This window comes from Labrus bergylta, chromosome 11, assembly GCF_963930695.1.
Source record: "Labrus bergylta chromosome 11, fLabBer1.1, whole genome shotgun sequence".
Classification (NCBI taxonomy): Eukaryota; Metazoa; Chordata; class Actinopteri; order Labriformes; family Labridae; genus Labrus; species Labrus bergylta.
This window is the reverse complement of record NC_089205.1, coordinates 11,387,763-11,402,569: the sequence shown is the minus strand read 5'-3', so window position 1 is coordinate 11,402,569 and position 14,807 is coordinate 11,387,763. Positions and strand designations below refer to the sequence as shown.

Genomic DNA, 14,807 nt, shown 5'->3' with positions numbered 1-14,807 from the left:
GTAACCCTAGTGGCTCAGGCATGTTTAAGTTAGCCTAACTGTGCACATATCAGTTCATCAAGTCTAAAGGTTCCCAAAAATATCAACATTTTCAAAATACTTTATTTTAAACAAATCATTGCTAGATACATTGTGTAAAGTTTGCAAAACAAGGCTTTACAAGAAATTAACATGATACATTCAGAATTATATTTGGCAAGTGTAAAAAGTGGCATTAAAATAAATGAGAATGATTTAAGGTAACTGTAGTTTCCGCATTCTGTGATCTTTAAAATTAAACTGAGGAAATTGAACATGACGCTAGAATGCAGGCGTGCTTGTGGTACCTACGGTCTCTAAATGTACTATGGGAGGTAGAGCCTTCAGTTATCAGGCTCCTGTCCTTTGGAATCAGTCAGGGAGGCAGACACACTCTGTACTTTTAAGAATAGACTTTAAATAGTCCTTTTTGGTAAAGATTAAAGTTAGGCTTGGCGCAGGTATAGACCAGCTCCTAGTTACGCTGCTATAGGCTTAGACTACTGGGGGAACTGACACCTTGAGTTGCTCTCTCTCTCTCTCTCTCTCTCTCTCTCTCTCTCTCATCATATTATAAGTCAATATCTGTAAATCTTAGTTACTAACCACATCTTCTCCTGGGAGCTGCTGAGCTCTCATGTCTCGTAGGTTCCTCGGGTTCGTTGGTGGACAGCCTGCCTGCTTGGACGCTCTAACCTTCTGCCTGCACCTTATCCAAAATCCCCCTATCCCATTTTCCAAGCCCGTGGCAGTTTCTGCTGATGGCTGATCATCATAAACCCGGTTTTGCCCAAGATTCCTGCCTCTTAAAAGGCAGTTTTTTTCTTGCCACTGTAACTTTGCCAAATGTAACTTCTGCTTATGATTGATTAACGTTGGGTCTTTGTAATATAGCAATGAGTAAGGTCTTTTTACCTGCTCTTTTGTAATATGAAATAACGAGTAGGTCTTTTACTTGCTTTTTGTAACATAACAATGAGTAAGGTCTTTTACCTGCTTTTTAAGCTTTTTAAACTCTAACCCTAACCATTCATGATACTATGCTTGAGTTATATCCTTTAAATATAACTTATTTTACTCCTAAATAATTGACATAGTAATATGTTACTCACTACATTAACCTCTCATTCATAAACAAAGACAAAAATCGTATTCAAGGACTACCGCAGTTTATTCAAGTTTTGTACAATAAATAATCAGTTGTGATCATAAATATGGATTTTTTTACATAAGGAAAGTACAGAGCTAACATTTATAATAAAACTGGCCGTATTTCTTAAAGCTCCTGTGAGGATTTTTCCATTTCTCGATGATCTTTGCAGAAAAAACATTAAAATGTTTAGTTTGTTGAGAATCATATGTGTAGAAAAAAGGGTCTGTTTTGTCAGCTTACAGTAAATTACTGTGTGTGATACCTGCCCCCCTGGTAGGGGTTACAGGCATTACAAACTACAATATAGATATAATTATTCCTCTTGCTGTTTGTCTAATTTAGAATAAAGAGGCATTATTATTAATTTCAGTCTGTCTCATGGCCAGCTAAAAACATCTCACAGGAGCTTTAATGTGATACAATAAATACATCTGAAGAACACAGTCACTTTCAAAGTAAAAATAAGTTAAGTGTCCTACAGTGTGCAGCGAGTTATATTAACTATAAATATGCTGGTTTAAGTGCTATGCTTAGAAGGATAATATCAGGCTCATTTGGAAAATAACTGAGAAGGTATCAAAGTATGACTCATGCAATACAAAAATAATTTACAAAGACTATGGGTAAAAAAATGCCTACAATAATAATAATAATAATAATAATAATAAAGTAATAATATATATACTTATAATGCATCTTTCAAAACCAGAATTGCAAGGTGCCACACAGGCCAACATTTCAATACATGGGAAAAAAAACAACAAAGAGTAGGCAGTGATGTAAAAAAGTTAAAAATCCACAGTCAGATAAAATAAATTAAATGAATTATAAAAAGGTAAAGAAGCACACCAATTAAGAGAAGGCCCTTGGATGAAGTAATGTATTCAGCAACGATTTAAAAGTGGACACAGACTTGGCTCATAATCTGAGATCCTCTGGCAGGGAGTTGCAGAGTTTACGGGCCAAAACATCTCAAACCCCGTTACCTTTTGTCACAAGTCGAGATTCAGGAATGAACCAAACGTTCCTGCCAGAGGAACTCAGACAGAAATCAGGTGCAGTAAAACATCACAACAAGAACATGGTGACTGACTGTGTAAGGCTTTAAAAACTCAAACCTTAAAACGAATTCTAAAACTAAATGGTAACCAGTGAAGAGCACCAAGAACAGGAGTGATGTGCTTGTTTCTTCTGGAGGGAGTTATAAGCCAAGCAGCAACATTTTGTACAAACTGTAGCCTTTGAATGCTTCCCTCACTGACGCTAGAGTACAGTGCATAACAGTAATCAAGTCTGAGGGTGATGAATGCATGAATGACCTTTTCTAAGTCTGAACAAGAAAGAAAGGATCTAACCTTGAAAAACAAATCTGAGCTATAGTTGAAATAAGACAGCACCAGTTTGGACAACTGAGTATTAAATGAGAGACTGGTGTCGAAGACCACGCCAAGATTTCTGGCCTCTTCTTTTAAGTACATGGACAAGGGACCCAAACTGGACATGAGTGATCACTAGAGGTGGGAAAAAAATCGATTTAAGTAAAAATCAAGATTCTTATCTTCTGAGATTTTAAATCGATTCTTAATTTTCAAAAATTGATTTTTTTTTGTGGCTAATCAGTCACTCCCTGCTAAGTGCTACAGCTAGCTCTTAACTCAGTAGAATGCCAAATGGAGCAGCAAGAAATTCAGCCAGTCTCACAGATGACTGGAGTAGATCCTGAGTGTATACCAATTCAAAAATAGACTTTGAATCATGAAGCCAGAATCGTTTTAAATCCAAAATAGATTCTGAATTGAATCGTGCCCCCCAGAATCGAAATAAAATCGAATCATGAGACATCCAAAGATTCCCAGCCCCTGTGACTGATCACATGACCAAAATAGGAACTAAAAAAAAAGGATGGATGCTACAAAATAAATGCAGCATGGGCTCAGGTAACTTTCCCTTCATTTACAGAAGGACTGTTTCCGAACATGAAGCATTGTGCTCATATTACAAGCCCGTTCTTAACACACACTGTGGAAAAATAAGATTGTACGATACTGAGGTAGAAAAACTGCAGATCTGCACTATTCTTGTTGAAGAGTGAAAGCATCACAAACATACCGTGTAACATTTGACACAACGTTCATGTCCTTGTAACTTTACCAGTGATCTCAATGAATGTCTGCTTACTGTAGCTCATGATTAGGACAATGATTTGTTCTCTTCTGTTTCTGCTCTCCATCTATTTGTCTTTACTACCTTGAATGAAGCTAAGAAGGTTTATTTACAAGTTGACTTGACAAGGGCATCTTCAGCTTCAAACCTGATAAGATAGAAACCTCTACTTTTGCATATTATGACTTCAACAAGTGTCTGAATAATATCCTATTAGTTTTCCTATTCTTAGATATATCTTAAAATAAGCCAGTTAACCATCGTGTCTCTTTTTAAATAAAAGCCTTTGGATGCCATAAAGATGTAGTTTTAATTTGAATCAGAAAAATACAAAAACAAAACACACTTCTTAATCGTTAGCTAGTATAACTCTATTTTCAATTTAAAATAAGTCAAACTCTGAAATGGCTATACAGCATTTTCATATTGAGACCGTGTTTAGTCTTGAAGGCACAATCTGTCTCTTCTTTATCAGGGGAGCAAAAACATCAGAGAAATGCAGCATCCCTTTGAACTAGGAATGAGGCCATAACACGCCTGAAGTCAAACGAGCATCTTTCAGGTAGAAGGAAAAAGCTCCTTGTAGACAAACTCGGATGTATACGCCACTCAAATACCAAACCAGGTGAAAAAAAAAAAAAAAGGTCCCATAACATGCATCCTTTTATAATACTGCAGTCCTCTACCTCAATATTTACCCTGTCAGAAAATAGTAAATGTAACAGGCACTTCATTGTTCTATGACACTTGGATTTGTGGAAAGACATCCAGGGTTAAATCTTCCTCATTTGGGTGTGATAGATCAAGATGGCAAATACAAATATCAAGGGATCCCAGTGGAGATATCAATCAACTGTTCTGTACTCATGGGGCGCTGGTTGGCCCAGCATTAAAGTTGCAGGCCTGACGTACAGAGGCTGTAAACCTCTGCGGACAGCCAGGGTTTCAGCTCCTTTCCTGCATGTCATTCCCCAGTCTGCTCAAAAATAGACTACAAAAAGCACACTGCGATTGCCCGCTGCTACGTACAATGCTTCAACAAAGTGTTGTACTGTTTCTGAACTTGTCAAGAGTGAATCAATCAGCAGCAAGAACCCGCAGTTTGATTTCAAAACAAACCGCAGACTGACAGTCGGGTCTCGATCCAAATGATGAGTCCTATAGCATTGACAGTTCCACTTCCTCGCACAGCAATGGCTCCACCTCTGGGATGCTGAGTGGTTTGCTGCTTTTGGCAGATTTGTTCTTCCTGTACATGATAAACTGGAGAGTCACCTGAACAAGGTTAAGGCTCAAACGAAGACATACAGACATAGAATTCCTTTACAAGGAGTACTTATGATAAACCGTCTCAAACACACAGAAGATGTCTTCTTAGCTAGTTAGTGACATTTTGGGAAAAACAACTATTTCCTTTCTTGCAATGTATTAGATGAGAATGTCTAATGTCTTCCGTTTAAAGTGTGAAACAAGGTTACGACCTGCTCCCAGTTAGCATAGCATAAGACTGGAAGCAGAGGGAAACCTTTGCGCCAGTCTTTATGACAAGATACAGTAAACTAACCAGATGCTTTCTGCAGCCTTAAACAAATCGTTTGCAGTCAGTACTGTATGAAAGAGCTTAAATGACAAGCCAAAGACAGTAAACATTTAGGATGTGTACAAATAGAAACATTGTTGAAGGGTGAACCTCATAACCATTTCACGTTGTCACATGCAGGTTTTAGATTGAACAGACTTGGTGACTGTGAGTTGTGATTTAAAGGATACAAAGAAGTCGAGTAAGAGCACTCCCAGGCTGCCGATGAGCCAGGCCAGATGTTTGATGATGAAGGACTGTTTTGAGCCCCTCAGTGCAGGAAGGACAACGACGACGCTCAGCCCGTATGTCCCGTTACCCATCATAGCCAGGGCGAACAGCAGGTAGGAGGTGCCCTCTGTGGACTGTCGCTGGAACTGGATTACATACAAAGAAAACAGCATTTAATCAATGAACCAACTGCAGAACAGTTACCTACAGTGGAGTTGTGAGTATTGTTTATGTTGTCAGAGGGTATAATGTCGTCCAGCTAACTACTGAGGTGAAAGTCACAATCAGAGAGAGGCTATGTACTGTTGGTTCACTGAAGTCCGCTGAAGTGATCATGAACAATGAGTTCATTCTATAGACTAGTCTGTAGCATGGCACATCTAACACTGTCCATATATTCTTCTGTGGTTTGTCAGTGTAGCTACAAATAAGCAGACGAAAAGCATTTACCCTCTTTTGTTTAACATCTTAACATTTGAATTTTGAGAGGAGATTTGAATATTCTGACGCAGCCAGTGAGATGAATGTGTAAGAGACTAAAATGTTGCCTGGCAACACAATGATAATACCCGTGCGTTTACTATATGGGCTCAAACTAAACTAGAAAACCAGCCAGTGTTTGCCACAGTATCACTGAGATGAATTATAAATAACAGTTATGGAAAACGGATAAGTAACTTTGGCATTAGAAAACCAAATCTGACTTGAACATTTAACATAAGTCAAGGAAAATGTGTTTGTGTGTGTGTGTTTGTGTGTGTGTGCGTCTCCAGGAGTTTCTCCAGCATGGTCTACAGACTTTTAGAAGATCCCCTCTGGTCGTTAATAGCTTTAGTCGAGCCATGCTGTTTCTCCAGCACAACTGCACTATTGTCTTTAACTTCTGCTTCTCATTTATTTACACATTTGGTGTGTATACAAATACATAAATCCCGCCCCCCTCTACAAACACACAAACAGAGTGCGTGTTTATGACTAATAGACAATAAGATCATTTTCCATGGAACCCCTTAGATCAGACACCGTGTCCAAGATCTCCCGTCGAGATGGCACTCCTCACATGTGTAGCCAGATGACAGAGAGAGAAGGACACATCGGACTTACATTTTTATAGAGCTGGGGGAAACGGGAGCAAAGGTAGAAGACAGATGCCAGGTATCCACAGATGTAGCCGGTGATTTCCACTGATCTAGAGGTAGGAGGGCTCTGCGAGGATGAGGATACACAGAGGAACAGAGAGAGAAAGAGCGAGAAGGAGTGAGCGAGGACAAAGAGAAGGGGAATGAGTCAAAATGTTGCAAATACAAACGTTAACTGAACAATTACAATCTCCCCTCAAAAAAAGGAGACTAATATTTATTCATTAAGGCTTAAGATATCCAGGAAAATAATGCACCACACAAACAATAATCGATGCAAATATGTGCAGTACAGTGGACACAAGCCACCTACCTGGGTGTCTAAAGTTGGACTGTTATCTATGAGGAGTTTGGGTAAAGCAAGGAGAATGATTGAAGCAGCGCCACACCACATGAAGCACATCCACTTCAGAAAAGGGCTCTCTAGGGTACACACAAACACAACACAAAGAACAAACAGTGAAGGCACACAGTACAAATAAGACAAATAATAAAATCCAACTATTTGCATTAGCTGATACTCAGTCCACAGCCTCATACATAGAGTTTATACAAATTGTTCTCCTCTAAGCAGGAGTCATGAACTATCTAAATTAATTCATGTTAACCACTCATAGATGTATGACTGCTATAACTGTACCTGTCATGTCTACAGTAAGTACAGTTAGGTGGCTCTTTTACTAATTTCATAGTAGAGAAACATGATTTTTCCTTTCCTGTTATAATCCCACATCATGTTGTTAAATGTCTATTTTAGGAATCGTTCATTGGCAGGTTTAAGTTTCGTAAAGGAGGAACGTAATCTCCGTTTGTCTGGGGGAGCTAGCTGTGTTGATTAACATGATTATTATCAAACCATGAAGATAGAGCTTGACTGATTGTGACTTTTTGTGAAATCTGCCATCAAAAATAACATCAGATTCAGCTTTTAAAATCAGTATCATTACCGTCTAAAGTATTACATTAGAATTCATTCCGGAGTTGCATTTTTAGATATCTTGTGTATCGTCTAGATCACTGGTACCTAAAGTGTGGGTCAGGACCCTCCAGGGGCTACAGGCCACCAAGAGGGGGGGGCTTGAGATGCTTTCCAAAAAAACGTATGCAATTCTAAAATAATAAAAATTGTAGTTCAGTTTCAAATAAAATCCTATCATTAAGGTCAAAAAAAGGAAATGAATGTGTAAAAATACATTACATACAGAAACATTGTAAGGGCTTACTTCTGCTGGAGCTGTTCTTGATCTTATAGTAGAGAAACTGAGAGACGAGGATCAGGTCTGTGAAGATGTAGAACACCACTGTGACCACCTGAAAAAAAAGGGATAGTTAAGGGAATTCAAAGGTTATTTGAAATGTTGGATTTTGCAACGTAACTCATATCATGTCTATTATGGGTAGTAAAGTGTTAATTTGTCTGTGTGTGTGCATGAGAATAACCTTGTGTGGGTACTCTTGTATTTGCCTGTTGTACTCCAGTGAATGTGCAAAGAAGGATGCATATATGTTCCATTAATGCTTTTGAGCTCATTTATCCGGCAGGCTGCTGTGATCATCGTTTGGGACTCACTGCTGCTGTTGAACTATTTGACTCCAGCTGCTACAATTAGAAACATTTTACGACTATAATGTCATTTTAAACATAAGCCTGTATCACCTATAGTTGTTTTTGTGTCAGAATGTATCCCTGTCTGTCTGTCTATTTGTCTCTATCCATCTCTTTCTTATTCTCCCTTTGTCCCAGTTTCTTGGGCCACCCAGTCGATGCAGATAGCTTTTAACCTACAAGTCTGGTGTGTGTGTGTGTGTGTGTGTGTGTGTGTGTGTGTGTGTGTGTGTGTGTGTGTGTGTGTGTGTGTGTGTGTGTGTGTGTGTGTGTGTGTGTGTGTGTGTGTGTGGTTACCTGGATGGGAAGCTGGCTGGTGAGGTAGCAGCCCGCAAAGCTGGTCAGGTCTCCACTGAAGAGGAAGATAAGAAAGCCAAAAGACATGGCCTCCTCTACTTTACCATTCCTATATGCCTCATAGACCTGCCTATATACACAAGACAGAAACAAATAAGATCAAATCAGTTCCATAATCATAAATCACAAATGCTCTTCAGCCTGAGACACAGAAATGGGGTGAAAAAAATGAACACAGTAGGTGAGGTTGATGATTTCCAGTTACTTTTCAATGTTAAAAAAAACACAAAATAAAAATAAATCAAAGTAATTGTTGTTAACCAAAATGACAACAATTGCATATAAACACATTGATTCTAACACAGGTCTTTTTTTTTTGTCCCACTAATGGAAAAGTGTGGGTTCCAATCACACATGCACATAAGGGGGAAGTATTACTGAGCACCGAGTTCTACCTCAAACTTTAACACTTGGTTAGGATAAAGAAATCACAGTAGCTTTCCTACTTACGGCAAAGTGGACAGCAGAAAACAGAACATGGATACCAGTCCTATCACAACGCTGCAGTACTCCCACACATTATCCACACACTCCTCCAGCAGGTAAAGGATCCACGGTGTCCCGTTGACACACACAGGCCGGCCCACAGCTGGAACTGTCACGTTAACTCCGGCCACGTCCACACTCTTCCTGGGGAAGCCCGCGGTGGCCATAGCGAGGTACAGGCTGCTTGACTAGCTGCAGGCGCTGCCTCCAAACAGTAAGTAGATGTGTGTTTATACTGGCAACAAGAACCAAACCTGATGAAAGCCGGTATGACACACCTACCTACCTCATAAAATACATGTGTGAAGATGACATGTTCTGTCATTTGACGAGTCTGCAAGACAGTAACAATAGATCAAAACATCAGGCATGGGCAGAGTAACATAAAAAAATAAATAAATAAACAATGACACCAGCCAGATGATGTGTGCAAATGAAAAGTGTTTAAAAAAAAACTGCGTTAGAGTAAATCAGAAATGATTAATAATGCCAATACTTCCCCAAACCACATCTGTCTATTTTTATTTATTTTTTTATTTTTTTAAATCGTAATCTGCTTTTGCTTGTCCGATTGGTCAAATCACTGTTCGGGAAAATTTGCATCAGACTTGGAGATAAAAGATGCTAACAATCAGAGATGGAGAAAATCTGCTCTTCTATTTAGCTTCCACTCACCGGAAGAAGTGGACTCGATACAGATTACAGAGTGTTTGTGGATCTGCGTACAGTTCATCGACATCCTCGCACATTCCTGTCTAAGTATTTCCATTAAAAGAATAATACTGATTAGCTACTTCTCAATGTTGTCATTCATCGCTCGTGGTCCCTAGTGTCAAAACATCCTCGATGACATCACTATATCCTGTGAAGCCATTTCAAAATAATACCCTGACAGACTTCTTTTTAATTTTAATTTTAATTTTTTATAAAAAAAACTTCTTCACTCATCAGCAAATGGACAATTATTACAGTACAGTCACAATTGTTGGACAGATATTCAATTGAAGTATATTTTAAACTCACAAAAGGCTTACACACCTAGCTCTGGCTCTTAAAAAGGATGCGTCCATGAAGAAGTACGACAAACTGTTTTATTCTGTTCTTTGTAAAATGTAAAATATAGTTTAAAAAGACAGAAGATATTCAACTTAAATGTTTTCGTGGCGTTATTATATTACAGCTGTTTGTGCTTCTGAAAAAGATAACATATAGCTTTAATTCATCAGACATGCCTAGGAATTTCAAAATGTGCTCTCAACTTTTTGTATTTTTTCATTTAGGATTTGATTTGATTTCAATCTAAAAGTCCCAATAGTCAATGGGGATTTTCATTTACAAAATAAATGAGAGGACTTGGAAGCGCTTGGAAGTAACTAATTCTGTGCTTTTATTTTGAAGGCTTTGGATTCTCCACCAATTTTTATTACCGGTACACTGGTGTGCCCGGAAACTGCACATCTCAGATCCAGATGGATAAGTTGTGTGAAAATGTCGCCACCTACTGATCACATGGAGGAATTGTCAGTGCATTCTTACGGGAGCTGATTTAGTGGATAACTAGGGCTGTCATACACTCATAATAATTAATAAAATCTAAAACAATAGAGTGAAAAATATCTATATTTTTTGGTAGAACCCTCATACAATGTCTTATATTAGCCCGGATGTATGCGCTGTTTTAATCGTAACAATGCCACTACTGCTGTTCTGCCAATAAGCAACCACTGCTTTTATAACTGATGATATAAGTCACTCTAATAATTATAGAATCATTTTTTAATTTTGATTTTAATTTTTTAACTTACAGCTATTTTTTTCCAGGACCATCTGTTGTTTTTACAGAAACAGGCAAATCTATCTATTCCTCTTAGCTATCAACTTGCTGATGGTAGACCCATTACGGCACTCAAGAAAATATTAAAGAGGCCAAGATGTAAGCTGGGTGAAGAGATTTGAAAAAAACTTGGTTTAGTCATCATATCTGATCACCATCCGTTTATCTCTCAATCCCCGTGGTACCATGCTGCTTTCAATGTCTTATTGTAAATGTCGAGGAGGATTGGATCAGAATTTAAAGTATTGAATGGCAACAAAAAAACCCACAAATAATAATAAAGGAAACATGTTAGAGTATACAGTAATTAAGTGTCGGTTCAATGTTGCTTTTTTTAATATAAAAACAAACCCTTAATTGTCCCTGTGAAACGAAATTTGCTGTGCCTGTGCGTCTCTAAAAACAAAAAAGAACATCACATGCATTCTTCATCACACATGTCCATCCATAAAAGCTTTAAATAAAAAAAGTCAAAATAAAAGTAATGAGGGGAAAAAGCCTACTCAGTGCAGTCATCAGTGCTGTAGGACATTTGAGTATTATTGCACCGTAGAAGAATATTAAGCTATTGCACATCAAATGGTATTGTACCATGATTTTAATTGTTTAATTTCATTGCATAATGTTTATAATTGCAAATTCAATGTTATGCACAATAATTAGTTAATTAGTACTGCACATGAGCTGGTATAGCGTCATAGGCTAAATATTATTGCACGAGAGATGTTATAGCATCATGCATATTGCACATTAGATATTTTACACCATGAATGTTATTGCACATAAAATGAAATTAGGCCATCAATAATAGGCTATAGCACATCAAGTATTTTACACAACATTTAACTGTAATTAGCGATAGCCTACTAGCCTTACTGCCAGGGGCGTCGTAGTAGGGGAAAAAGTGGAACTGACTACCCAGGGCCCAGTGGGGACGGGGGCCCTTCATGGGCCTGAAATAAAAATGTATTTCTTATTTCGCTTTTTTCTTTAAGTTATAACAAATAAGATAACTAAAATTGTCTGAATAAATAAACAAACATTCAGAATTCCTTTCTGGAAAAAATGTGGAGTCTGTCTCAAAGGCTTCAACTGTCTGAAAGGTGTGTATATTACAAAGTTTAAGTTATTTTTAAACTATGAGGAAATATTACAGTGATTATTTAGCTCCCATTTTCAGGGTGTAAAACAAAGCATAGTCGTTCAAAGTTTTTATGGGTCATTTGTCGAGGTGCAGGGTTAGTTTGGGCCGTGGTACAATGTGATATCTTTTCATGGGGCCTGGAGTTCCTGGAGGCACCCCTGCTCACTGCTAAAAGTGCGTGACCACATTTCAGCTGCTTCGTTAATTTACAAAAGTCATGCAAATCACTATATTTTCTTGAAGTACTTGAAGGCAGCAACCTGTCCCTCCCTTTATGCACCTGTTGAGTCGCGCGCTCTCATCGGCCGCACGATGGCGCGCTTTCCAATGGTGGCGGTGGGTGAAGTCTTTCTCTAAGGGGGGAACTTGCAGCCGTACAGGGGCAATTTCTGTCGCTATGTGCCGCTTCTTGACCGCGGTTTGGAGGTAGGCTACTGAACAAAGATACTCGAAGTCCAGGTGCCCTCGTCATGCACGGAGCAGGTAAGCTTTTCGACGCTGTAGGTGCTGATAGGAAATGAATCGCATTTTTTTTTTTTTTTTTTTTTTTTTCTTCATGTTGCATGTTATTCTGTATTGTGGACAGGACTCGTTGCCGGGCTCGATGCATGCTTTGCCACCCACACTCCGTGATGTCGGGAAAGTTGACTGGATTAGGTGAAAGCTTTTTCTTTTTTTGTCCGAGCAATGATGTGCTTTCCTAGAGGTTCACTAAATAAATATAAATGAGAATAGACTACTCAGGAAAGAGCGCAGGTGCATCCGGATAACATGGGGTACCCTAAATCGTGGGCTTATTGCTCTATCTTAAACCTATCACAGGGTTAAATAGTGTACTTTGATAACAGGTGTATTTGCAGAATGACTACGCCTGTAGAGGCTAAGCTTAGAATAGGCTACAGCCAAACGTCATTTTGGGGAGTATTAGGTTAAGTTTGGTTGAAACATTAGTTATTTGCCACTTACATCAGCCTTACTTCCTAGACCCCCCCCCCCCTCCCTCTCCCCCCCTCTCTCTCTCTCTCTCTCTCGCGGTGTGTTTCGGTGTAAATACAGTGGAATGTGCTCTCAAGAGCTTGAAAGGCAAGTTCAGTTGCATAACTTACATTTAGTCTGTGCATTTCTTCTCTTAATTCTCTGTCCCAAGTCGAAATCCACTGTTGCTTCATGCCTCTTGTGAGAATTCAGAGAGGGAGGAGTTGGGGGTGTGACACTCCTCAAGGTCACAGACAGACAGATGCTGATGTCCCGGGAAGGAATTATGCTGTCTGGATTGTAAAAAGACTAAAGGAACACTAGTTGTAAAACAAAAAAAAGTATAAAAAAGACATTTTCGTCCACAGTTTAATTGAAACCACAATGTGTGTGCAAAAATGTTGCTATCTTTATTCTGAAACTGCAATTCATCCATGTTCTCATTCATTTCCTTTCATTCCTGCCCTGCCAAATCTGGCATTTTCTTGGATGAAGCCGTCTGTCCTTTGCAGGGGAGGACACATATGGAAACTATATATGACTTTTGCGTTCTTATTTCCAGCCTGTAATGGCCTAAGAGCATGCCTTGCAGGTACTTCTTTTCTTGATTCAAAGTATTTGATTTGTCATGTGACTTGTGTTATCTTGGAACTAGCAGACTCTGTCAGTTTTTCTGTGAAACGATGGCGAAACGCCGTTTAAGTGGGATTGTCTCTTGTCCATCGCTGCATTTCCATGCGCTGAAGACATACTGTAGGACTATAGCAGTAGAAAGCATGAATTAATCGTACACTTAATTACTTATTTAAACCGTATACTCACCCAGGAAGCGGGACATCTTGGTGATGATTTCTAAACTTAGAAACATATTAAACATGCATTTAGTTTAGTATATTTGAAAGCAGCTCACTTAAAAAAAAAAAAAAACATTTTAGGCACTGAATTTTTTCCTTTGATCCTTCACTCTTGGGTCCAACCTATGTGCTCTGTTCAGCAGCTCTCAGGGAAAGGGTCTGAGTTTGGGCTGGAAAAGGCAGTGGGGAGTAATGAATAATGAATGGTTTAGAAAATCTGCTTGAATTTGGCAGTAATGCACTTCTCCGACCAGCACTCTCCCTCTCTGCTATGGAAATCCTCTCAGCAGTTAGGAGTCTCACAGCTCAGAAAAGCCACACGTCCTTGCTTTGGGTCTGGTTTACTGCCATTTGACACAGTTATGCCTGCAGAGACACATGCACACACTTACATCCACAAGTATGAACACAAACACACACTAAAGGCAGCTTAAATCAGTCTAGAGACCTTCCACTCAAAGGGGATTTTCTTTTGGTGATGACATTTCTTTTTTTTTTTTTTTGCCTGTCTGGGACTCAAATTAGTTTCACCCATGAATCCTGCACAGTGGTTCCCAAAGGATAATTTGTGTGACCGGTCTGGATTATAGCTGAGAGTTTGAATGGTGTATGGCAGCATTCCTGTTGAAGAAGAAACAAAATGAATGGAAGTATAAAAGAGTAAGACAGATCAAATTAAACAACATAATTAGTGGAAGATACTCATAGCACAAATGTCATTGATGAGCTCATTAACAGGCCACACATGCACAACACAAGTCAGTCAGGGTGTCAGTACTGTCTTTAACTTACTGCTTTGCTACTTAGACCATGTCTTCTCATTCTGCATTAGTTACTGTGGTATTCATGTGTGTCGGATTTAGTGCTCCTGTGGTCTGGTTCTGGTGTCCCTCATCAGGTCGATGGTGCCCGCTCTCATGAATGAGTGAGAGAAAGAGTTTTTTTTGGCCTGTGTTTTCCCTCTCTTGTCTCTTGCATATTTACAAGTCTTGTCTTTATTTATTTCCCAGTGACTTCAGTGTCTTTTACAGTAGCTATTTTCTCTAGCTCCTGACTTACTCTAATTCCCAATCTGCACTGCACAGCTGCATTACTGTAGGGCATAAATTATGAAGAACCCCCTCCCCCCCACCCCCCACTCCCACAAACAAACACACACAAACACGCACACATACACCAACATATATTAAACAGTTCACTCCAGCATGTTGATAAGCTAAACCTTGGGGCGTCTATCATTCTTAACTTGAGTTCTTTGCAGCAGTGGG

At 39.0% G+C, this 14,807-nt stretch overlaps 2 protein-coding genes across 4 annotated transcripts in view; one reads left to right on the top strand and one right to left on the bottom strand.

Moving 5' to 3' along the window:
• Window positions 1–1,170: 1,170 nt before the first annotated feature.
• On the bottom strand, window positions 1,171–9,572 carry slc66a1l (solute carrier family 66 member 1 like). 2 transcript variants are annotated; one of them, XM_065960616.1, is made up of 9 exons: window positions 9,408–9,572; window positions 9,019–9,066; window positions 8,697–8,937; window positions 8,187–8,316; window positions 7,507–7,594; window positions 6,597–6,706; window positions 6,249–6,350; window positions 5,105–5,290; window positions 1,171–4,609 (listed from the first exon to the last, which is right to left on the bottom strand). In XM_065960616.1, exons 3-9 carry the CDS (start codon window positions 8,897–8,899, stop codon window positions 4,493–4,495), a joined length of 936 nt encoding a protein of 311 aa, XP_065816688.1. In that variant the 5' UTR covers window positions 8,900–8,937; window positions 9,019–9,066; window positions 9,408–9,572; the 3' UTR covers window positions 1,171–4,492. The 2 variants fall into 2 exon arrangements, with proteins under 2 accessions (XP_065816688.1, XP_020498536.1); XM_020642880.3 differs by having other exon boundaries at window positions 8,697–8,933.
• A 2,485-nt stretch (window positions 9,573–12,057) lies between these two features.
• Window positions 12,058–14,807, top strand: part of veph1 (ventricular zone expressed PH domain-containing 1) — a 70,038-nt gene continuing 67,288 nt past the window's right edge. Inside the window, exons 1-2 of one of the 2 annotated variants that reach the window (XM_065960783.1) lie at window positions 12,058–12,193; window positions 12,297–12,367. The gene's annotated coding sequence lies outside the window, so the exon portion shown is untranslated. The remainder of the gene's footprint in view (window positions 12,194–12,296; window positions 12,368–14,807) is intronic. The other variant, XM_065960782.1, reaches the window with a different exon arrangement.